The sequence below is a fragment of the Euprymna scolopes genome, chromosome 26 (genome assembly GCF_053919585.1).
Source record: "Euprymna scolopes isolate OS-2025 chromosome 26, ASM5391958v1, whole genome shotgun sequence".
Classification (NCBI taxonomy): domain Eukaryota; kingdom Metazoa; phylum Mollusca; class Cephalopoda; order Sepiida; family Sepiolidae; genus Euprymna; species Euprymna scolopes.
In genome coordinates, this window is record NC_136507.1 from 16,092,304 (window position 1) to 16,118,199 (window position 25,896).

At 34.0% G+C, this 25,896-nt stretch overlaps 1 protein-coding gene across 4 annotated transcripts in view; it reads right to left on the reverse strand.

Annotated features, from left to right (window-relative positions):
* The window catches only part of LOC145247925 (tubulin polyglutamylase complex subunit 1-like), a 93,904-nt gene that overhangs the window by 52,663 nt on the left and 15,345 nt on the right, over nt 1-25,896 (reverse strand). For all 4 annotated transcript variants that reach the window (XM_080109563.1, XM_080109561.1, XM_080109564.1 and 1 more), the window contains exons 4-5: nt 13,915-13,978; nt 8,794-8,909 (exon numbers count right to left, since the gene is read on the reverse strand). In XM_080109563.1, the coding sequence (XP_079965689.1) occupies nt 8,794-8,909; nt 13,915-13,978 (180 nt within the window). The remainder of the gene's footprint in view (nt 1-8,793; nt 8,910-13,914; nt 13,979-25,896) is intronic.

The following is a 25,896-nucleotide window of genomic DNA, read 5'->3' on the forward strand; positions in this document are numbered from 1 at the left end:
ACACAATTCGATTAAATAGAGTTGTCTATATATGTGTATCGGACTTCCTTTCCTCCATCGTCGAGTTGATTTGATCTTTTGATACTCAAGATGAATAAACTTCATGCATAAAAACACTTCTTGACAATTTAAAGGTTTTATTGAGAGAGAAAATTCTTTCAGCAGGAAAGAGACAGGAGCATTATTATATTCTTTCTACTTAATTTTATTAATTAAAAACTGGTCAACGGATGGATGCAGGTGGAAACACGCGATAGTACATAGTCTTTCACACACGCGCGTGCTGCTTGCACCGGTGAGTAATCATGAAACTAATTTGATTTTTAAAAAAAAATGTATTTGTAACTACGTGTGCTCGGCTTCGGTCTTTCCTATCGTCGCTTTTCCCTGTGGGTGGCCGTTTATTTGTATCGTTGATCGTCCACTGGATTTGATATTCTGTTTTTCAAAACGAATATACTTCATGCATAAAAACTCAAGAGACTTGTTGGCGATTTAAAGGTTTCATTGAGAGAAGAATACGTTGCGGGGAGAGATCAAAATTAATCCTTAAAAAAATTATAGTTCGTCCCACTTATTTTCGTCACTTAATTTTAAAACGGGTGACGAACGGGTAGTCTCGGGGAGATACTCTTTGCTCTACATAGTTTGGCGCATCTGTTCTTTGAGTATCTCGACGCAAAACTTCTCCGTAAAATTTGTTTACTGAGAAGTTTCCAATCCTCAAAACACATGATCTAATTTCTTATGTAATCAACAACTGCGTTCAGCTGTGGTTTTTCTAGACAGCTGACTCCTGAACCAACATCGTCTAACTTTGCTAAAGCACTGGGTATATTTCCGTTCGTCGCCAGGCCCCGCTGAAAATGCACTTCATGATACGCTCTCGAAATTCACGCTAGTTGAACTAATCTCTGCCTACAGTATACCACAATATATAACACTTTGTTTGCCATATTCTGATGGCCGTCTATGGAGAGAATAATATAGAATGATTGGTTGGTTGGTTGGTTGGTTGGTTTGGCTGGTTTTTGTTTTACGGCATATCAACCCTTTTCGGGTTATTTAATGCCGAATCCAAAGATTTTGAGGAAAAAAATTTTTAATAGAATATATTTGTTGTTTTCACGTCGATTTCTATTTAACCCATAGTTTGGACCCTAACATGTACTACCACTCCGGGTCAGAGTGGACCTGGGAGCAATGGTAATTAAAGGGTGGCTCCACACTCCCCAAAGCCTCACCACTGGATATAGTTTAAGGTCATATCCAGGACCCCCATTGAGGGACTTTTACCCTCTGCAGGGGGGCAGTCGGCGTATTCTAATGCCCCACCGACAGGGCCAAATATAGAATGAAGAATTAACTTCTTTTTGAGAAAAACTGTTTGTTCCTTGGTAAAACAAATCTCAAGTACCTTTGTTAAAAACGGTTATACAAGTTTTTGGCTCTATCCTTTATTTATCTATTTATTTATTTTACAAGGGAGTTTGAGTTTTTTTGTTGTTGTTTTTTTTTTAACCAAAGAACATAGATCTAGCCTAGAAAACAATAGTGTTTTATTTTTATTTAGAAATTTTTTTTTTAATTTATCAAAAGTCATCTGCTAATTATGTGGCTTTTGATTTGATTATCGCGTTCGTTGTCGCTTTCTGATATGCTGATCAATTTAACCAGTTAGGCATATTCCGGCAATTTGCGTAAATTTCCGGTTCAGCCCTACCGGACATTTACGAGAATGCGGTTCGCAGAATACACTATTACCCAATTTTTTGTTTATGAAAATATTGCATTGAGAATGAAATGCGGGAGACTTGAACTGCATAACACCAGGGTTCATATTTGCTGTAGTAACCACAAAGTTATCCATGGACAGGTATTGAAATTCTATCGCAAAGGAATCCATAACTGATTGGTCATTTAACCCCCCAAGGATTAAATGCGTATTCACTGAATAAATTATTAATATTCTTTCAATTTGTTTACAATTCTCTTTTCACAGTACTCTTCTTCTTCTTGTCGCATCATCGCACCACCCGACGTCCATATTCCCCTTTCCTCCCACATCCACTGTACTTTGTTTGACCACTCGAACCAAACAGTGATGATTGACTATTAGTGGCGGTCATTTTGACCACACAACAGTCAAGTGATGAATGACTAATCCATTTTTGTTGGCCGACCACCCGAAAGCCATAAACATTTGGTAATTAATAACCAGAAATTGTTAGAAAAAAAAACAATAACAATAACATGTGCACTCAGAGAACGAAGACATCCGCCAAGGTATCGCTAAAATATCCAAGCTGATTTGAGTCTTATAATTTTTTTATTACAAACTGAATGTATTGGCGTTCATATTTAAGATATAACTGATAATTGTGGAGCGACAGTTAGTGATTTGTAGTTTTGACCTGCAAGAGATTCTCCTTTATGCTACCATTATATTTATCAACCTATATATCAGTAAAAGTGAAAATGTCTGTCTGCCTGCCTGTCTGTCTGTCTGTCTGTCTGTGTACCCTACCAAATAACTCTGTCAATTTTCAGTCTAGAGATTCGAGATTTGGCATAAGGAGTATTGAGATTTGGGAAAATCTTTTTAATCGATTTCCGGCTAGAAATTTGGCCGTCAAGGGGTCAAAGTTAAACGATTTGACCTTTGAAAACTCAACCAAACTCCTCCGCCAATTTTGGATCTAAACAATTGAAATTTTAGATGTAGGTTACTTGGACATGGATCAAATTTTATAATGTGATTTGAGCCTTAAAAAATAAATGTTAAGAGTAAAAATTGGGGTCAAAGTTTAAAAAATAAACTGACCTCTGCGGTCTCTACCAAATTATTCAGCCAATTTCTGGTCTAAACATTTGAAATTTTACATAAATGGTATCCTGAGGTAGAGCAAGCTTTTTCATCTGCTAGGGTCGAAAATTTGAGCTGCCAAGGGGTCAAAGTTCAAAAGATCTTACCTTTGCGGTGTCTAGCAAACTACTCAGCCAATTTTGGATCTAAACATTTGACATTTATACATAACGGGTATTCAGACATGCGGCAAGCATTTTAATCAGTTTTGGGGTGAAAATTTGGCTGCGAAAAGGTCAAAGTTGCAAGAGTTGACCTTTGCAGATTCTGCCAAATTCCTCTGCCAATTTTGGGTCTAAAGACTTGAAATTTTAGATATAGGTAACTTGGACATGGGTAAAATTTTGTATTTTCATTTGAGACCAAAATAATAAATGTTAAGCGGTCAAAATTGGGGTCAAAGTTTTAAAAAATTGACCTCTGTGGACTCTACAAAATTACTCAGGCAAATTTTGGTCTAAACATTTGAAATCTTACATAAACTGTATTCACACGTAGGATAAGTTATGAACAGTACATAGGGCCCGAGCAAAGGCGGGCTGAACTGCTAGTCTATCTACATATCTATAAAAGTGAACGTGTTAGTCTGTCTGTCTGTCTGTCTGTCTGTGTACATTTCCCTACACAATAACTCTGTCAATTTTCAGTCTACAGACTCGAAATTTGATATACAGGGTACTGAGATTTGGGAAAATCTTTGTAATTGGTTTTCGGCTAGAAATTTGGCTGTTAAGGGGTCAAAGTTCAAAGATTTTACCTTTTATAACTCTACCAAACACCTCCAACAATTTTGGGTCTAAACACTTGAAATTTTAGATATACGTTCCTTGGACATGGATCTAACTTAATAACTTGATTTGAGCCCAAAACAATAAATGTTAAGGGGTCATAATAGGGGTCAAAGTTTAAAAAATTGACTGCTGCAGTCTCTACCAAATTACTCAGACAATTTCTGGTCTAAACATTTGAAATTTTACATAAAGGGTATTCAGAGATAGGGCAAACTTTTTAATCGGTTTCGGTCGAAAACTGAGCTACCAATATATAAATGTATGTATGTATGTTTGCATGTCTGCCTAAAACTTTCGACAGAGGCGATGGATTTTCACAAGATCAGTATCGTTTTGAAGCTCGGCCTTTCAGACGAGAAATATCGAAAAATTGGCTAAAAACATTAATTTCTTCACTTTTAACTAGGCACATTTCTACAAGGAGGGGTCGCTTTGTTCGCCGATATTTTCGAAAGTCATCCCCTCTTTTCGATTGTCTAGCCTTAATTTAAACCTACGTCACTTCCAGTTTGGCGGTTATCGTAACAGCAAAGAGGTCACTCCCCCCCCATTTTTTTCCCCCTTCGCAGTACGGGTTCGAGCCTGCCTTCCTACTACCACTTTTTTTTTTGTTGTGGCTCAACATACACCTCCAAACACCCGGGCGACACAGGGCTGCCAGGCTAGTTTATATATCTATAAAAGTGAACGTGTTAGTCTGTCTGCGTGTCTGCGTGTCTGTGTGTGTGTGTGTGTGTGTGTACATTTCCTTACGCAATAACTCTGTCAATTTTTAGTCTACAGACTCGAAATTTGATATACAGGGTACTGAGATTTGGGAAAATCGATATGATCGCTTTTCAGTTAGAAATTTGGCTGTTAATGGGTCAAAGTTCAACGATTTGACCTTTGATAACTCTACCAAACTACTCCGATAATTATTGGTTTAAACACTTGAAATTTTAGATATAGGTTCCTTGGACATGGATCTAACTTAATAACTTGAGTTGAGCCCCAAACAATAAATGTTAAGGTGTCAAAGTTAAAAAATTGACCTTTTTTTGTTTGTTTGTTTTTTTTTGCTCAGCATACACCTCCAAACACCTGGGCAACGCCGGGCACCCATTCTAGTATTAGGAATATATATATATATATACCAGAGGAGGTATTTATGCAAGACCGGGTCCGCTACCATTATTAGGGGGCGATAATTCCTATTTCTTCCCAGCCAAATAACACGGCAAACAAATAAGAAAATAAATAACACAAAAATATTTGAAAATCAAAACATTTATTGTATAAAAATGTATCAAAATATAATTGATATTTAATCATTAGTTTTTTAATTAAATTAAAATTGGATTTTTTTCCGAACATTTTAACGAAAAATCACGATAAGAAAATATATTTTAAATGAAATATTATTTGAATTTAAGCAAGATTCAAATGTATCCAAATATAATTTTAAAACATAAAACATTTATTGCGTAAAAATCGCTTTTTAATAATCATTTGGGTTTTCTTCCAATGCTTGATTTTTTTTCCAAACATTTTAAGAAAATATACTTTTTATAAAACATTTTGGAATTACAATAAAATAGTCACTGTAAGAAAATATAGTTTTAATTCAAAGCTCTGTTACATAACGTTTTATCCTTGAGTGGATTTTGGCCTTGATAAGCGGTGAATTGTGAGCAAAAAAAACATACTTTAAAAATATAATTTGGAGCTTAAAGTAAAATATGGTCACACACTTTTAGAAGACATTTACCATCTTTCACTTTAAATTTCCCACTGAAAACTAGAGCAGAACACTCGTGGGACCACTGGAACAACACGTGTATTTCTATTCTTTTCTACTCCGAGGCATCACCTCCTCCTTAACACCAAAATGAAGAAAAGGAAAAAAAAAATCACGGACTGGGCTTCCTACCCTGATGAAGCTATTTTTAGCGAAATATTGGACTTACAACAACAACAACAACAACAAAAAAGTAAATAAAATGATTTTATCATTATTCCCGACACTTCAAAATTTTCAAATTTCTTATTTAAATTTTATAGTTTTAATTATCAAATTATTAAACAATTTGAATGAAATGAAATTGTTAGAAAATGTATTTTTATAAATCATTAAAAAAAAATTTTATGATTGAATTTGGTTGAAAAGTTACATGAATTTTGAATTTTATGATTGAATTTGGTTGAAAAGTTACATGATTGAATTCGGTTGAAAAGTTACAAGGAAAAGTTACAAGGAATATATTGCTCTTATTTGCTCAAACACATCTTCCAACAGATTTCTGCCACCACAGAAGCACATTTTCCACGGATTTCCGCTAAGTTAGGATTCCACCATGTAAGTGTGGTTCGTTGTGACACCTGTTGAAGGTAAGGTGTAGCACCTGCTGAACTAAGTATTATGGTACCCATTCGATGCATAGTTACAGATTAATACGGATTAATAGGAATTAATTAATTTAATGCAAACTGATCATAAATTTAAGCATAATCAGCCATCATTTTAGCATATATCACTCATTCTAAGTCAGTATATTATTTGTGTGGTTAACCCGTAAATGATAGAATCCTTCGAACTCTAGTCTGTCATATGCATGCCAACAATTCGATACGATAGTGGTACATGATCGAACATATTTATTGTATTATCGGAATTAATGTGGTGCCATCTCTAGACGGTACGGTCATTAAAACCCCTGATTTGGTGGCCGGTTCATAACCACCAAATACCCACAATTGTCGCCTGATATGTCCTGTGTTGTTAGTTTTTTTCTGCTGTGAAAGTAGACTTTCGTCTATTTCAACGATGCACCGCTCTCCACCAAGAATTTGTGGATGTTTGAAAAAATGCTCAATGCAAAGTTCTTGTAGAAACATTAGCCAATCAGCAATAGTATGGCAGGACCTGAATCGATAATCTCTCCGAACGTTCTTGTATGTGGACATCTCATATGCCCACATATAAATAAACGTAATCAGGTCCGTTAGAGCAAGATTAGACCCCCCCCTTATCAAAAAAAAAAAATTCTACCTTTTCGCACCGAAGCTTTCTTCCTACAAGACATGTATCTTCAGCGGAATCAGTCTCTGTTATTATTGCTGGTTTTGTATAGCATTTTTTTATCCACATTCACATTGTCTGTGGTCGACAACAATCCATTTGTAAAAAGTCTATTGTTTTCCGGGCCTGCGACGTCAACAAGGTCATATCACGCAGGTTTAAAGAGTTCACATTCATTTTAGGAGAAAGTTTCCAGGGAATTTTTCAAAATGTACGAATTATCGTCCTCTGTACTTTGATCAAGAATCACCCCCTACCGGCTGTTCAGTAAAACCAAAAAAATGGCCCTGGACCTTTTCATGCCTAAGTGTCCAAGAGGAAAATATATAGATAATAGGAAAATATATACTGGTGTATAAAAATTTATAATTCAATTTGAAACAAGGGAATACAATATACTGTGCAGAGGTTATGAATGCTCTTTTTGCCAAGCATTTCGAAGTATAATGCTTCTCATCAGAAGAGGAAAGGGGATGCTAGATTACAAGATATGGATGCGACGTCTAGCAATAGGCATATTAGGGGTTTTTGTATACAGTGTATACTTAAATTAAAGCCACTATCTACTACACAAGCAGAAAGTCCAGACATAAAATCAACAGTAGGTTCTTTGATATGATAGAGGAGCGTTTGAAATAAATGTGTCTGTTTAGAGCACAATTTAACCATGATACTTGACTTTTGCATTTTAAACTTTAATTCAAGCCATTACATATAAAAATAATTTTATAAAATCAGCAGTAGGTTCTCTACAGTGCAATTTAGATCACAATGTATTGTAGACTAAGTCAGTGCGGGGAGGTATGCGGGGCTTCCTCCATGTGCACCACGATGGGTCCCGTACTAGAGCAAGCAATCAATCGATTTGATTGCAAAAATGAGCGATTTCACCAATTTCAATGACAATAAAAAATATGGGAGTGGGAGACATTTGTTGATCATCATTTAATACCAGGCAACGTCGGATCTCCCTGCTAGTAAAACATAAATTGATAAATATTCTACAAGTTCCAGTTTGTTTGAAGTATTTTTAAAAGTTTGTTAATAGTATAATATGACCACTACTGTCCATTTGAAAATTCAAATATTTCAGATTTGCATTAAATTTTTATCCATGGTCATTAGCAAGATTTTCTGAATTTCAGTTTCTTCTTAAGACACCTTAAACTTAAGCCTTAATTTTTAGACATTGCCTAGAATCAAAATTTCTATCTCTCTGTATTTCTACTATTATATAAAAGTCATTTTGTGTGTGCGTGTGTGCGTGTGTGTGTGTGTGTGTGTGTGAGTCCTTCCTCATAGGTTCCGAAACGGCTGAGCCTATCTTCTGCAAATTTCACACAAAGGTAATTTATATTTCTGACAGTGTTCTTAAATATGTTTTGTACAGAAATTCATCCGATAAGCATCGAAAATCGAAAAAAATAAAGAAGAATTTTTACAGGGGAAAATTTTTTTTTATTTATAAGAGAAGAAAGACTAGTTTTAAGATCGTCAAACCCAAATATCAGCTGACGTGATATTGTAAACAAACACAGACGGAATTTGATGAACAACACATCATTATTGTTCATTATTTTTTTGTTTTATTTTGTTTTTGCGGATTACTCCACCGAGCAAATTATTCCTTGTAATATATGACATTCAATAGAAGATCGATTTTATAATTTATTCGCAATTCATACATAAATTAAAATATCATGTTTAAGCATATTGTACGACCGAGCAACTTCGGGCGTCCACCTAATTATGTAATAGATTTTCTTGTATCAAAATTTGGAATAAGGATTCTAGATATAAGGTCTTCTAGAATCATGTCTTGATTTTAATCTTCCTAAGGAGAATATAAAAATGATGCCAAATTGTTTTGTTTCCGAAATAAATTCTATTCATTCTCGGACGGTTATTCTTCTAACTTTTTACAAAATATTACCAACACTTGACTCAAAATATTACCAACACTTGACTCAAAATATTACCAACTCTTAACTCAAAATATTACCAACACTTGACTCAAAATATTACCAACACTTGACTCAAAATATTACCAACACTTGACTCAAAATATCACTCACCCTTGACATTGCAATAACAGAAAATAGCATAACGGAAAACTTCGTACGGCACAGCCTCTGTGTCAAGACACTCAATTTTCCGAAGAAAACAAGACGTCACTGGTTGAGAAAAATCCCTGAATTAAAAGAAAGAAAGAAAGAAAAATTAGATGTTGGTTTACACCTAATGCAAAGTAATGTTTATTTTAATGCAATTCTGAATTTTTTAGATGAGATGTGAATGCTTGTGTTATGCTGATTAAGCGGACTATTATTCTCATCTTGGGTGTTATTAACGCAACATTTCGGTTGCTTCAACCTGCGACCTTCTTCGGGTGTTAAGAACATGCTTCTTTTTCTCTACTAAGGAAAAGAGGGTTGGTTGGTTGTTTTTGTTTTACGGCATATCAACCCTTTTCAGGTTATTTAATGCTGAATCCAGTGATTTTGAAGAATTTTTTTTTATAGAATATATTTGTTTTTTTCAAGTCGGTTTCTATTTAACCCATAGTTGGGACCCAAGCAGGTACTACCACTCCGAGTCAGAGTGGACCTGGGAGCAATGGCAATTAAAGGGTGGCTCCACACTCTCCAAAGCCCGCAAGCTGGGGCCTCACCAGCGGATATAGTTTAAGGTCATATCTAGGACCCCAATTTTTCGGAATATCTATGCTAATTGTTAATATTAGTGAAAAAATGTTTTACGAAACAGAGGATCAATACCTATAGTGTTTATTTTGTTTGTATTTTATTATCATCCATCCCAGCGTTGCCTTGTAATCAATATGGCCTCACCCACCCCCTATATTCCTACCTCCAGTACCTGAATCCCATATGTGCATATTTTATTCTTATTCTTTAATTTTATCTATATTATATTTCTCTTCGTCTGTCTGTTCATTTTTTCTTGAAAAGTATTGTGCCGATCTGGCTGAAATTTTGTATGGATCTTTGTTATGATAAGGTGCAACGAACTAGGCATTACGATATCCATTCGATGCACAGTTAGGAATCAATAGATATTAATAGGGATTATTTGATACATCTGACCACACATTTAAGCGTAATCAGCCAACAATTTGGCATAAAGCGTTCATTCTACGTCAACGGCCTATAACTTTTTCCCGTTTTTAATCAGATAAAAAGACTAATCATCTTTTTTGTAATTTTCAAGAAAATAAATTATAATGATGGATTTGATGTTTGTGGATGTCTGGTTCAAATGCAAAAGCAACGATATAAAAAAAACGTGAACATAATTAATACCAACATCTAATTCCTCATAAATTTTACTCGAGAAAAATTGAGTTTGATCTTGGTATTGAGCTTTGTTTTCATTTGCATCCCCAGACAGAGAGACAGACATGTTTATCTTGTATATTTATATCTATTTCAGATAATATTGTGTTTTTGTTTATCTCTTGTTCGTGTATATATATATATATATATATATATATATATATATATATATATATATATATATATATATATATATATATATATACTAGCATGGGTGCCCGGCGTTGCCTGGGTGTTTGGAGGTGTATGCTAAGCAAAAAAAAAAAAACGGTCAATTTTTTTTAACTTTGACCCCTTTTATTACACCTTGAAATTTATTGTTTTGGGCTCAACTCAAGTTATTAAGTTAGATCCATGTCCAAGGAACCTATATATAAAATTTTAAGTGTTTAGACCAATAATTGTTGGAGGAGTTTGGTAGAGTTCTCAAAGGTTAAATCGTTGACCTTTGCCCCCTTAACATGATAATTTCTGGCCGAAAACCGATCACATCGATTTTCCCAAATCTCAGTACCCTGTATATCAAATTTCGAGTCTGTAGACTAAAAGTTGACAGAATTATTGCATAGGGAAATGTGCACAGACAGACAGACACACACACAGACACACAGACACGTTCACTTTTATATATATATATATATATATATATATATATATATATATATATATATGAACGTATCTGTCGGTCTGTCTGTCTGTCTGTGTACATTTCCCTACACAATAACTCAGACTCGAAATTTGATACACAGGTTATTGAGATTTGGAAAAAGGTTTCTAATCCGTTTTCTGTCATAAATTTGGCTGTTAAGGGGTCAAAGTTCAACGATTTGACCTTTGAGAACTCTACCAAACTCCTCCGCTAATTTTGGGTATAAACACTTGAGATTTTAGATATAGGTTCCTTGGGCATGGATCTAACTGAATAACTTGATTTGAGCCCAAAACAATAAATGTTGAGGGGTCATAATAGGGGTCAAAGTTTAAAAAATTTGACCTCTGCGGTATCTACCAAATTACTCAGACAATTTCTGGTGTAAACATTTGAAATTTTACATAAAGGGTATTCAGAGATAGGGCAAGCTTTTTCATCGGTTTGGGTCGAAAATTAGAGCTACCAATATATAAATGTATGTATGTATGTTTGCATGTCTACCTAAAACTTTCGACAGAGGCGACGGATTTTCACAAGATCAGTATCGTTTTGGAGCTCGATCCTTTAGACGATAAATATCGAAAAATTGGCTAAAAACATTAATTCCTTCACCCTCGACTGGGCACTTTCCTACAAGGAGGGGTCGCTTTTTTCGTCGATATTTTCGAAAGTCATCCCCTTTTTTCGATTGTCTAGCCTTAATTTAAACCTACGTCACTTCCGGGTTGGGGGTGGTCGTAACAGCAAAGACGTCACGTTTTTTTCCCAGTTCTTTTCCTCCTTCTCGGTACGGGTTCGAGCCTGCCTTCCTACTACCATTTTTTTCTTTTTTTTTTTTTTTTTTTTTTCTCGACAAAATAAAGGAAGAAAGAGTTACGAGACTTCTGAAAGTAAACCCAGGGTCCACTTTTTAATCTTCTATGTACGGCTGTATGTTACATTTACGTTTTTTTTTTTTTATTCTCCTTAAATTTGCTGCATTTTGTAATCTTCCAAGAAATAAAATCTTTCTTCAATTTAATCCTAAAAAATCATTTTCTTTGAATTCGAATATTTTAAGAATATACGAGACGTATTCGTGACAAGTTAGGTCCCAACTACTACCACTATTTATTCTTTCATTTAAAAATAATTAAAATGTCACCTGTTGAAACATTATTTTTACATAACTAAAAATAATAAATCTCCACGATATTATTATAGAATGAAGCATTATTCTTGTATAGCCAGCGGCACTCACTCTAGGCGCGTTGAACTGGCTTCCTTCAAAGGAGGAAGTATCAGGGAAATATCAAATTCACAAGCAGGCCTCAGTCACATGTATATTCCTGTCAGGAGAGATGACAATGCTAGGTTTTTGCAGTTGTTGCTGGAAAGTGTCAGCATCAGCACCTAATATTCCCAAATGGTCACCTATATGATACTGACCAGACTCAACGCAATCGGGTGATTCTATCTTTATGATAACGTACATAAGAACGTGAAATTTCCTGAATGTATTAGATATAAAAATAAAATCCCTGCCAAGTTGTAAGAATCCTGCCTTGTTAAGGAAGCATTATGTCTATCATTATTCAACTCGAATATTATGCCGGAACGAATTTCGGATACTCTTCCTCAATTACTGTCTTCCATAGATCTCATTAGCAGGGAAATAGAAAAGAGCGCTCGTGTGACATGTTAAAACATTCTTTTGCATAGCTAAAAATAATGTCTCTTTACAGGGTGGAATGATAAAAGTGTCGCCCAAAAGAAAACAACACTACAGCTTTATTTTAAAACTTTTATTGAAAGAATTAATTCAGATAACTTGACTATATAGTAGAACTGACATCTCTTCAATTTAGCCGCCTTCAGCCTCAATACCTGCTCGTACAGGTCCAGAATTGGAAGCATGCCTTTCCCACAAGTGCCAGCGGGAGCTCGGTGAATACTCGGTGAATGGCATCTATCAGGCTGGCTTTGGTGTTGTAGAGAGGTCACATTGATGATGTTCTCAACGTATGACCAAATGAAGTAGTCCCACGGGTTCAGGTGGGGTATGTGGAAGGGGGGCAGTGAGAGAAGGGTATAAAGTCATAGCACTCCATCTGAAGCGAGGCCTGGGTTTCTTTTGGACTTGTGGGCCAGCGTCTACCAGCGGCCACCTAATTGCACCAGGGGATCACCACACTCTTCATGACATCCAGGTACACTTTGGTGTTGACTTTCAAGTTGACTTCAAAGATGTGAGGTGGCGTGATGTGGCCCTCACTTGAAACCACACCAAAGACTGTAACCCTGGACGGAAACTTCATTGAGCTGTACCCTCAAGCATTAAACCATCCGGATTTGCATTTTGAGGGTGCTGGCAATGGTCCTGTTGTCATAACTTGTATCGGTGGAGAGCATGCGTTATACAGCAGCACATCTCCAATCTCGCTCGCTGAACATTGTGTCACTTTCAGACATGATAGAAGGCTCCTATCACTCTTGGGATTTGTACACAACTGGCCAACTAGTAGATGGTCTGCAACAAAATGAAAGAAAACACGTTTTCATCAAACGGAAATGGAATCATGTCGTCTTTTCCATGGCGACAATTTTATCGTTCCACCCAGTACAATATTTACAAAAAGAACACACAAAAACGTCCGGGACAAGTTTCTAGTTGTCGCAGAACACCGTTTTTCCGCGGCCCTGTCGGTGGGGCATTAGAATACACCGACTGCCCCCCCCCCTGCAGAGGGTAAAAGTCCCTCAATGGGGGTCCTGGATATGACCTTAAACTATATCCAGTGGTGAGGCCCTAGCTTGCGGGCTTTGGGGAGTGTGGAGCCACCCTTTAATTACCATTGCTCCCAGGTCCACTCTGACCTGGAGTGGTAGTACCTGTTAGGGTTCCAACTATGGGTTAAATAGAAACCGACTTGAAAACAACAAATATATTCTATTAAAAATTTTTTCTTCAAAATCTTTGGATTCGGCATTAAATAACCCGAAAAGGGTTGATATGCCGTAAAACAAAAACAACCAACCAACCAACCAACCGTTTTTCCGATTCTTTCAATGGTTAAATTTGACTTCTTTTATAAACTAACAATAAATGATTGTCGATATTAGCATTTTTTAGCCATCTATTCGCAATGATATTTTACTTCAGATTATCTAATTGAAAAAAAAGAAAAACGTTATTTTAAACGTATTCTTACTTGCATAATTGTAGCATCAACTCGCGGTATACAACTCCAGTTACACCGTGTAAATGCTTCGACACTGAAACACACAAAAAAAAGAACATGCACATTGTTAAACACAATTAGATGCAAATAGTTCACGGATTACTTGAATAAAACTTTATGATTAGCAAAAGTATTTGGCGTTGACCGGGGAGTGGGGAGGTTCTGTTATATATTTGATAAAGGTATATTATATAGACAAGGTTGTTATTGAACGGAGCAAACAAGGAACAGATTAGTGGAATGAAGGAAATGCTTATTGCAACCAAGAGTATAATCATGGAATTAGTAAGACGAGCAAAATTATGAGGCTGGAAATGAAAGAGGGACAGATGAAGACCTGGCCAGACATAGGTTAGTTTAAGACTCAATTCCAAAGAGCCACCCAACACATGCTAACAAAACAGACATGGTGGTGGTGGTGGTGGTGGTGGTGGTGGTGGTGGTGGTGGTGGTGGTGGTGGTGATGATGATGATGATGATGATGATGATGATGATGATGATGATGATAGGGTGGTGGTGGTGGTGGTGGTGGTGGTGGTGGTGGTGGTGGTGGTGGTGGTGGTGAAATGGATGAGAGTGCCTAGATGATTAGATGATAAAAGAATGGGTGAACATGCTTGGGTTTGTAGATGTAGAACAGTTGAGGTAGCGAGGTTAGTTGTCAAGGGAAGGCCAAGGAGAGGCTAGCATGTAAAATGAACGTTGAACTGATGATGATGATGATGATGATGATGATGATGATGATGATGATGATGATGCATCCATTCAATCTAAACGTTTAACGATAGTAATGATTATTTCAAAGCAGGTGTGACACACGGACAGACGCTCAAAACCTCTTTTGTAGATATGCACAGACACAGCTTTAATGCTGTTTCAAATGTAAGTAAGCACTAGCAACCAACGGAGGATATACGATAAAATATATGACGATGAACATATGCTACACTGGAGGAGGTAACACCTATGTCGAGAATCTCACGATAACAGAACAAATACTTCACTAGCCTCTTTTGAATGGAGCATTGAAACATGGCACATTAGTCTGAAAAAAATAGTAACGTAAATTGAGTATTTCAATATAATTCAATAGTATAGTTTGGATTGAAGAAGAAGAAGAAGAAGAAGAAGAAGAAGAAGAAGAAGAAGAAGAAGAAGAAGAAGAAGACGCGGAATTCATCCTAGGCGGGTTAAATGAAGTTTCATGGAAATATCAAGTTCACAAGCGGTCCCCAGTCACATGTATTTCCTGGTCAGGGGAGATGACTATATTAGGTGTTTGCCGTTCTTGCAGGGAGGTGTCGACGTACTTCCACATATATCGCCAAAATGGTCATCCATCTGGTACTGACCAAGCTAAACGTTGCTTAACTTTGATGATCTAATAAAAATAGTTAACATGATTACGCTGTATTTGACTTCAGATGAAGACATATTAGCAGAGTTTCGGATTCAGATATTGAATCTCAATTGGCAACAGATATGACGAATGTCTGAAACAAGTCATTTAGGACAAATAGGGTGTAAGTTATTCCATTACACATGAATTATTTGAGGGAGGAGGGCTCGAATTGCCTACTGGCCTCTGTAAAAGATGATGCGATGAGTTAGATGAATTCTGTTTGCTGATGAATTCAGTCTTTTTGAACTGGGAATTTCATCCACGTCGGACGTCTGTTAACCAGTTGCTGGTGTTTTTGTTGTTGTTGAGCATAATTCATTCACTTTGAATGAATCAGATGATTATTGTTGCCATTCATTTCCCTGGTATCTTTCTAATTAGAATTATTTCTCTGGTACTAAAGGGAAGGTTGCCAGCATCCCTAAGTAAAAGTGTTCCATGTAAAAATCTACCATAAAAGAAAATCCGTAGAAATTACAATTACTTTTGCTTTATAATAAAAAAAATCCTTTTGCTTTATAATGAAAAAAATCCTTTTGCTTTATAATAAAAAAAAATCCTTTTGCTTTATAATAAAAAAAATCCTTTTGCTTTATAATAAAAAAATCCTTTTGCTTTATAATAAAAAAAAATCCTTTTGCTTTATAATAAAATCCTTTTGCTTTATAATAAAAAAAATACAATTCGATCACAAGTGTCGCATGGATCAACCGATTGGAATTCCATTAATTAGCGAATATTCCCACTACTAATGATTACTACACTGTTGTCTCAATGACCACAGTACACATATTAACCCTTATCCTCGAGTGGTCATCAGGCCTTGATAAGTGGTGACTCTCATGTAAAATAAAAATTCCCATGTGCAATGAATTATATATTATACTAGCATTTCAGCCCGGCGTTGCCCGGGTGTTTGGATGTGTATGTTGAGCAAGAAAAAAAAAGTGGTAGTAGGAAGGCAGTCTCGAACCCACACCACGAAGGAGGAAAAGAACGGGTATAAGACCTGACGTCTTTGCGGTTACGACCACTGCCAATCCTGAAGTGACTTATGTTTACATTAAGGGTAGACAATCAAAAGGAGAGGATATCTTTCAAAAATATCAGCGAAAAAAGCGACCCCTCCTGTAGAAATGTGCCTACTTGAAGGTGAAGATATTAATGTTTTTAGCCAATTTTTCGATATTTTTCGTATGAAAGGTCGAACTTCAAAACGATACAGATCTTGGTAAAATCCGTCGCCTCTGGCGAAAGTTTTACGCAGACATACAAACATACATACATACATTTATGTATTGGTAACTAAAAATTTTCTATCTAAACTGATGAAAAAGCTTGCCCTATCTCTGAATACCTTTTATGTAAAATTTCAAATGTTTAGACCAGAAATTGTCCGAGTAATTAGGAAGAGACCGCAGAGGTCAAATTTTTTTAACTTTGACTTCTATTATGACCCCTTAAATTTTAGTGTTTTGGGCTCAAATTAAGTTATTAAGTTATATCCATGTCCAAGGAACTTATATCTTAAATTTCAGGTGTTTAGACCCAAAATTCGTTGAACTTTGACCCTTTAACAGCCAAATTTCTGCCCGAAAACGGATCACAATGATTTTCCCAAATCCCAGTACTCTGTATATCAAATTTTGAGTCTATAGACTTAAAATTGACAAAGTTATTGCGTAGGGAAATGTACACAGACAGACACAGACACATTCACTTTTATATATATATATATATATATATATATATATATATATATATATATATATATATATACTAGCAGGGGTGCCCGGCGTTGCTCGGGTGTTTGGAGGTGTATGCTGTGCAAAAAAAGCAAAAAAACAAAAAAAATGGTTAATTTTTTAAAACTTTGACCCCTATTATGACCCCTTAAAATTTATAGTTTCAGGCTCAAATCACTTTATTAAGTTAGATCCAGGTTCAAGGAACCTATATCTAAAAATTCAAGTGTCTAGACCCAAAATTGTCGGAGGAGTTTGGTAGAGTTCTTAAAGGTCAAATCGTTGAAATTTGACCCCTTAACAGCCAAATTTCTGGCTGACACCCGTCACATCGATTTTCCCAAATCTCAGTACCCGGTATTTCAATTTTCGAGTCTATAGACTAAAAATTGACAGAGTTATTGCGTAGGGAAATGTACACAGACACACAGACACACAGACACACAGACAGACAGACACGTTCACTTTTATATATATATATATATATATATATATATATATATATATATATATATATATATATATATATATATGTATGTAAAAGTGAAAGTGTTTGTGTGTGTATCTGTGTGTCTGTGTACATTTCCCTACGAAGAACATACATAAACACCTTTACAAACCAAACGACGAATAACACTTATTTGAGGTTTCAACATCTGCTCAATCAGGAACGTATCTAGCCCATCTTTAGTCTTGTTTGACGGGAAGCTGCAATGGAAAATTCTCCCCAAGAAATAACAGAGCCTCAGGTTTTATTTTCGCCAGCTTTTACTCCAGAGTGTTTTTTTTTTTCTTCTTCTTTTGGAAAATTGCAACACTGATTCTGACTATCACCATTTCTGACTCCCTCTACTCAAAGCCATCGCGATCATCTTTGTCCCTTTCCTGACTCCGACTGACTCTAACTAATTTCCACATATCTCAAAAAGAAAGACAACCTCCCCCTCTAAAAACGTCATTAGTATACGTTACTAAGATAATCACCTAATGTCATTATTTCTAAGTTGTCAACTATGTTTTAACATTTTTAAGTTCACATTTCTAGTTACTATTAAATGTAAATAAATATCTAAATATTTTGATCATTTTAAAACATATTTTAGCTGACAAAACTTTTTGCCTTGAATAATCATGATAATCGTCGACTAGCACCCCTTCAGCATTGCCTGGTCAATATCTAACACCCATAGACTATATATATATATATATATATATATATATATATATATATATATATATATATATATATATATATATTAACGACTATATGTCGTTATTAAAAATCTCCCTCTCTTTAACAATGCAAGCTCCCCTCCTTTTTTGAATTTCCAACGTCTTTTTCCGTTTCTGAAATAGAACAGCGTCACACTTTGCATATAAAACATTTTCAAATATTTGTACCGGTGTTTTTGTTTTCTTAATCTCATTCATCAAGAGTAAGTCTCGAAATAAAGACGAAACGTTGATGAACACATAACTCGGTTTGTTCATCTTTCTCTCTTTATCTTTCTCTCTCTCTCTCTCTCTCTCTCTCTATATATATATATATATATATATATATATATATATATATATGTATGTATGTATGTATGTATGTATGTATGTATGTATGTGTGTGTGTGTGTGTTTAATTAAATATTTATAAAAAAAATTATTTAAAAAGTTTTATTAAATATTTATAAACTATTCTATTATGTGTGCATATGAAAAATAAATGGAAATAAGTAAATTGATTAATTTGAACAAAAACAGGATAACAGGCATCGATTCAGTATTTTGCCTAAAGACAAACTTTATCAAGAACACGTGACACAATAGACTAAAATAAAACCATAGCAAACACACTGGACGCAGTTGAATACATCACGCTACAATAAGATACTCTATAGTGTAAGAAATTATTTTTTTTATAAACGTTTTTTTTTTTTTTTTGCATTTATGTAATGCTGTTTCAATCAATGCCAGTACGAGCAAATTCAAACCTTCACTCCAATATTCATTTACTAATATCTTTCATATGATGAGAAGGATGCATTTTTTTTTTGAAACTCCACAGATTCAATAAATTCTATTATATCTTATTTGAGTACCCTGTCGAATAATAAATTCATCTATAATATATTTTTAGTCTTAAATTTGTCTTAGTCTTAAATTTGTATATATAATATAATATATATATATATAATATATATATAATATAATATAGATATAATATAATATATATATATATATATATATATATATATATATATATATATATATATATATATAGTATTGGGAATCCCAGCTTAATTGCTATATAGGTAGTTTTAGAAATACAAGTTATATAAGCATATTTTGGGTTTCCCATCAGCGATTTAGCAGGGTTTTGACGACCTACATAGAATGCACCGGAAATTAGGAATGACACAGTAATTGTGGTCGTAGGCTTCCGGTTGACGACCACATGGGCTGAGAGTGGTTTTTGCAGCAGAGAATGCAGACGGGAGATTTCGGGTCTTCGACAACCAGGGTCCGAGATATAGGCTCGCCATGAATAAAAGATTGAAGCTTTAGTCCATCTGTTTGTCCTTAATGAATCTGTCTGTAGTGACCACTCCCCAACGAGATGGAAACCAGCGCCGAAGGAGATATCATCCGCTAGCTAAGGCAACCAGGTATGTACGCATTATACACTACACACACACGTCTCGAAAACTCTCAAGGCAAGAAACGGTGTAAGGATAAGAACACACACACACACACACACACACATATATAACAGTGAACTGCACGTAAGAAATGTAAGAACATACACACCCACGCCCGTATATGTAAGAACGGTGATAAACACACACGCTCTTAGCAGTAAACGTAACAAGTACTCGTAAAAAGAAAACGTAAAAGAGAACGATTAGTAAAGAAACGATTAAATAAATAAATAATAAAGAATAATACACACACGCAAACAAATATCTTTAACATATATGTGTGTGTGTGTGTGTGTGTGTGTGTGTGTGTGTGTGTGTGTGTGTGTGTGTGTGTGTGTGAGCAAACAGTTGATAAAATATGTTAAAAAACACTTTGAAATGATTTAAAAACATATTTAATCTGAAAAGGAAACACTAGATAAGTGGATAGTCCTTAATCCGCGGAGTTTCAAAGAAATACTCTCATTCTCATCAGAGGGTAGGAATTAGCAAAATGCGGGATCGGATTTTGCATGCAGAAGTATTTGATGGAACAACAAGTAAGTCAAAGATCTTACTTGAAAACAAAATAAGTTAAGCAGAGGGAATATGGTAAAGAAAAAGGTGATTACACATGAATGGATAGTCTGGTGGAAGATAAAAAATCCAGTGACGGTAAAATCCAAATGTAAAACTTCAAGAAAGTTAAAAGAATTTCCATTTGTACAAGTAAAATCCAAGGAAATCCCGTAATTGGAAGAAGATGGTCCATAATAATCCAAAGGCAGAAATCCATGGAATAATTCACAAAAGTGTGTACAAGGAAAAAATAATATTAATAAAAGAAAAATAAGATGTGCTTTTCACTCTACTTCCGAGACATAACTATAAATATAAGAGATAATTTTATAAATATTAATTCTTTAATATTTATAATTTACTTTAATTTTACAACCTTGGATCATTTTGGTAAATTCAATTGTAATTTTTCATTTTATATATATATATATATATATATATATATATATATATATATATATATATATATATATATAGTGTTATAATGGAATAATTCCAGGAGGAAATCCTGGTATGAGAGCTCAATGTGGTAAACAGAGCAATAACATAAAAAATATAACACGGAAATTACATAATTGTCGATGCAATAATTTATTTCAACCTTATGGTATTTTCAAGCATCTAAGCTAGACAATTACATTTTTGATACTGAAATAAAGAAAGAAAAAAGAATCGGGCCCCGACCGTCAAAAACCAGAGGGTGTGGTAGTAGCAATCCACTTAATACATTTTATAGAGAGGGTGGGAATTAAGTTAGTAGGGGAGGGATTTTTTAAAAAAACAACAAGAACATTATCACACTTAACGACTGTCCGGTAACCCGACGTAACAACAGACACACACACACACACACCCACACACACACGCACACACACACATACACACACACACACATCTAAATATGCACGTTCTTACCCGTAAATGATTTGACACGCGTTTATTCACCTAGGAAGAAGAGGGATAATTGCATAAAAATACATAAAATATTAACTACATAAGAATCAATTTTTTGGATTCATAGTAATATATTACAAATACAATATAGAAAATTGTAACGTATTATAAGATAATATTTATTTCAAACTAATTTTAACATGAAAACATACAGATAGTTTTAAAACTTTGTATATAACTTTTTTATATATCTTTTAATAGACTTATTTTCCATAACTCAATTAACTCCATGACGCGCGTATAATCTTCATTTTCTATCCCTTCCCTTCTCCTTCTCTGAGAGTCTAGACTAAATTAAACCATATGACAGGCAGCGGATGGTCACTCTCTTCCTTCTTTTTTCTTTCTTCTTCTCTTTCCCTTACGCGCAGCCAATTGTCAGTTTATCTCCTTCTATTTATTTCCTTCTCTCTATATCCGTATATTTCTCCCTCTTCTTCCTAGGTGAGTAAACGCGTGTCAAGTCATTTACGGGTAAGAACGTGCATATTTAGGTGTGTGTGTGTGTGTGTGTGTGTGTGTGTGTGTGTGTGTGTGTGTGTGTGTGTGTGTGTGTGTGTGTGTGTGTGTGTGTGTGTTGTTACGTCGGGTTACCGGACAGTCGTTAAGTGTGATAATGTTCTTGTTGTTTTTTTTTTTAAATCCCTCCCCTAACTTAATTCCCACCCTCTCTATAAAATGTATTAAGTGGATTGCTACTACCACCGCCTTTGGTTTTTGACGGTCGGGGCCCGATTCTTTTTTCTTTATTTATTTCAGTATCAAAAATGTAATTGTCTAGTTTAGATGCTTGAAAATACCATAAGGTTGAAATAAATTATTGCATCGACAATTCTGTAATTTCCGTGTTTTATATATATATATATATATATATATATATATATATATATATATATATATATATATATATATATATATATATATATATATATATCCAAAACCTCTGGCCTTGATGGAGGGGAGACTAAAATTTGCTACTATGGTTTCAAATAATATGAAATAACAGCAAACGGGGTGCTTGTTATATCTCCCTTCTTTTGGAAATAGGGTACGATTATGAATATCTCCAGTATCAAACAATCCTTATAAACTGTGAAATTTACTTTATGTATGAAAACCAAAGAGGCGAGATATGACATATGAGAAATATTTGGAATCAAGTCTCCTCTTGCTGTTATTTCAGATCATTTGAAACTATAGCAGCAAGTTTAGTCTCCTTCTCCATCAAGGCCAGAGATTTTGGGAAAATATCAGATATTTTGTAATTCTTATTCAAAACTAGGAAAACAAACATTTTATTGTTGTAAAAAAAGTGCCAAAAAATAGGCTCTGGATAATAAATGATCCTATTAATGTGCGACCTTATAAGTAAATGTCACATAGCTCACTACACAATTCAGATCATTATCTTTCCAACGAGCCTTCATTTGTTAAATTCTGATCAATAGTCGCTGAGATTTGGAACTTATATAATTACCAAAAAAGGTGATATATATATATATATATATATATATATATATATATATATATATATATATATATATATATACTGGTAGATAAACTGAATATTGAAATGCTCTTATCTTTGGTTCTATGGAATGAAACTATATGAAAATTTGCAGGGTTTTTTTTTAAGATGCTATTCTATGTTTAAAATTTTATGACAATTGGTAATTTTCAAACCAGTAAAATATACCCAAATTTTCCTATATTTGTATATATAGTGTCTTGCAGGCCTGCTTCAGTATTGCTGCTTCGGTTGTCTCCCCTGTGGCCTTGCCAGGCCACTAATATGCAAGCATCCTTTCTAGGATTTATAGTTTAGTTTCTAGAGCCAGAGAAAGTAAAAGATATATAAGTTAATAAACTTTCAGGGGACATAACCGTGGCTGAAACAAATAGTTATCTCCCCTGTCTTTGATTTTTTTTTTTTTTTTTTTTGTCTTTTTTAGATTTTTAGGATTAGTAAATTTGTAAATTTATAAATATGTTAATATCAATTGATCATAACGACATGAATTCATGATTATTAACGTACACTTTCATAATTTTTTTTCTGTTTAAACTCCATAAAATGATAACGTGTTAACTTTTTCCGTAAAGGAAAGAAAGTGGCCTCTGGGCCTTGATAAGTGGTGACACCCATGTAAAAAAAAAAAAAAAAAAAAATATTAGGTACGGGCAAAAATGGACGAATAAAGTAGGGGGACTTAGTTTTGAAAGCCGGTTTATCATAATTTTTTTTTTTTTTTTTTGTAGGTTTCTGACTACTTTTTGATTGTATTTGAAAAATTAAACCTAAAGTTAATTTCCAAAAGGATAAAAAATATTTGTACACGAGAAAAAAAAGTTATGAAAAATTTTTTCACAGCGAGCTAACCAACTCAGCTAAATTTTGAAGTTAAATAAATTAATTTTAAAAATAAATATTAGTTTTTTGGGTCTATTTCAGAGATAATTAGTAAAGTAAAGTCCTAAGATATTGAATTAAATTTAAAAAAACACCTTGTTTGTACAAAAATAGTTTAATTAACCCACAAAAAGCGAGTAATACTGCTGTTCGGAAAATCGCAACAAATAAAGTTTTGTAAACACGATTATATGGAAGCCCAAAATTACAGGCAATCGAAACGCTGTTTTAAAATGAAGTCATGATATTAAAAAAGGTAGGGTGCCAGTTTTCTTTCTTCCCACCCCTAGACGTGCATCCGTACATTCCTATCTTGAACGTTTGTATCATTTGTATCATTTTTTAATTGAATTCTTTTTTATGTTCCTGTTTTTAAATTAATTTTTTTTAATAATTGTTCAAGATTATATAAAAATTATGTTATGCCGAAAGTTTCACATTCATGTGAGCAAGGAAATTATTAAAATCTTTCATATAAAAATTATGTGAAATCTGTAATTTAAAAAAAAAAAAAAAAAAAAAAAAAGTAGAAATATTTTTGCTATTATAATTTTTTGTGTGAAAATATTAAATAAACAATTCTTAATTCAATGGTAATACCGGTAGTTCGAGAAATTAGGGTTTTTTTGGGGGGGGGGTCGAGTTATATCGAATTCATTAATATGGACTCTAGGGGCTTTTCTCGTAATGTTCCTGTAAAAAAAAAAAATTTTTTTTTAATTGTTATAATTTATAATGCATTATTTTCATATAAAAAGCAAAAATAAATTAATTCATTTTTTTTTTTTTTTTACTACAGAAACCCATAACTTTAGTAAAGGTAGTTTTTGTTTAAACAAAATAATACATTTCCACCAAGATTTGAATGAAAATAATGAGTTCATTATATTCCGCGATCATTATTAGATAAATACTGAAAATTTTATTAAAATTGGTTAATCTTCTGGTTTTTGGTGAATGTTTAAGTAAAGGGAGGGGTCAAAATTGGAGCATCGGCATTCATTTTGCACGTACCTAGAAAATATCGTAAACCAAAGCTCACATAAATTGATCAGATAGTTTTATTAAAAAAAAAAACAAAGAATCAAATCAAATAATTTAAACTTTTGCAAGATTTTAGAAAGCCATTCTTAACATGGATTTATAATAATAATAATAATAATAATAATAATAATAATAATAATAATAATAATAATAATAGGGTTCGGGGCCACCAGCATATTTACATGGGTGTTCTCATTAATTTTCGAACTGATGCTGATGCTCCTAAGAATTGTAGTTTCTGAAGTGGTTTTATCTCAAGACTCGCCAAGGGAGATGAATCTGATTATTCAAAAGTCGAGTTATGTCCCTTGGTATGAAAATTGTTGAATACATTATTTTAATAATGTCGAGTTTAATTTTCGCTAAACCAAACAAGTGAATGATCTACTATTATATAAAACGATTGGAGCGATTTTTATTAAATTTCACACGAAGGTACTTTATGTGCTTTCGATAATCAAAATAATCCGATGAAAGAAGGAACAGACGATTTTGACACCTTACAAGTGCATTTGAGAAGTTTTATGACCACACAAGCCGAAAGTACCGACATATAAAATCAACAGTAAGTTATTTGATACGACAGAGGCACATTCGAAACGGATGTTTCTGTTTAAAGCACAATTGAAGCTTGATACTTGATTTTTTTTTATATTGTAAACTTAAATTCAAACCATTATAACAGCACAAGCAGTAAGGTCATGCATATAAAATTAACAGTAGATTCTTTGATATGTCAGAGGCGCATTCGAAATTAAGGTTTCTGTTTAGAGCACAATTGAAGCATGCTACTTGACTTTTACATTTTAAACTTTAATTCAAGCCATTATATAAAAAAAAACACAGATTTCTGAAATCAACAGCAGGTTCTCTACAGTGCAATGTAGACTATAATGTATTGTAGCTAAGTCATTGTGGGGAGACATGTGAAGTTCCCTCCCAGCACATCATGATAGGTCTCCGACTAAAGCAGGCAAATCAATCGATTTGATTAAAAAATGGGCGATTTCACCGATTTCGATGACAATAAAAATATGGGATGTGAAACATTCGTTGATCATCATTTAATTCCGGGCAGCGTTCAGTCTCCCTGCTAGTTATGAATATAGTATAGAAAAATGTAATAAGGTTGTTTCTTACTTGATGGCC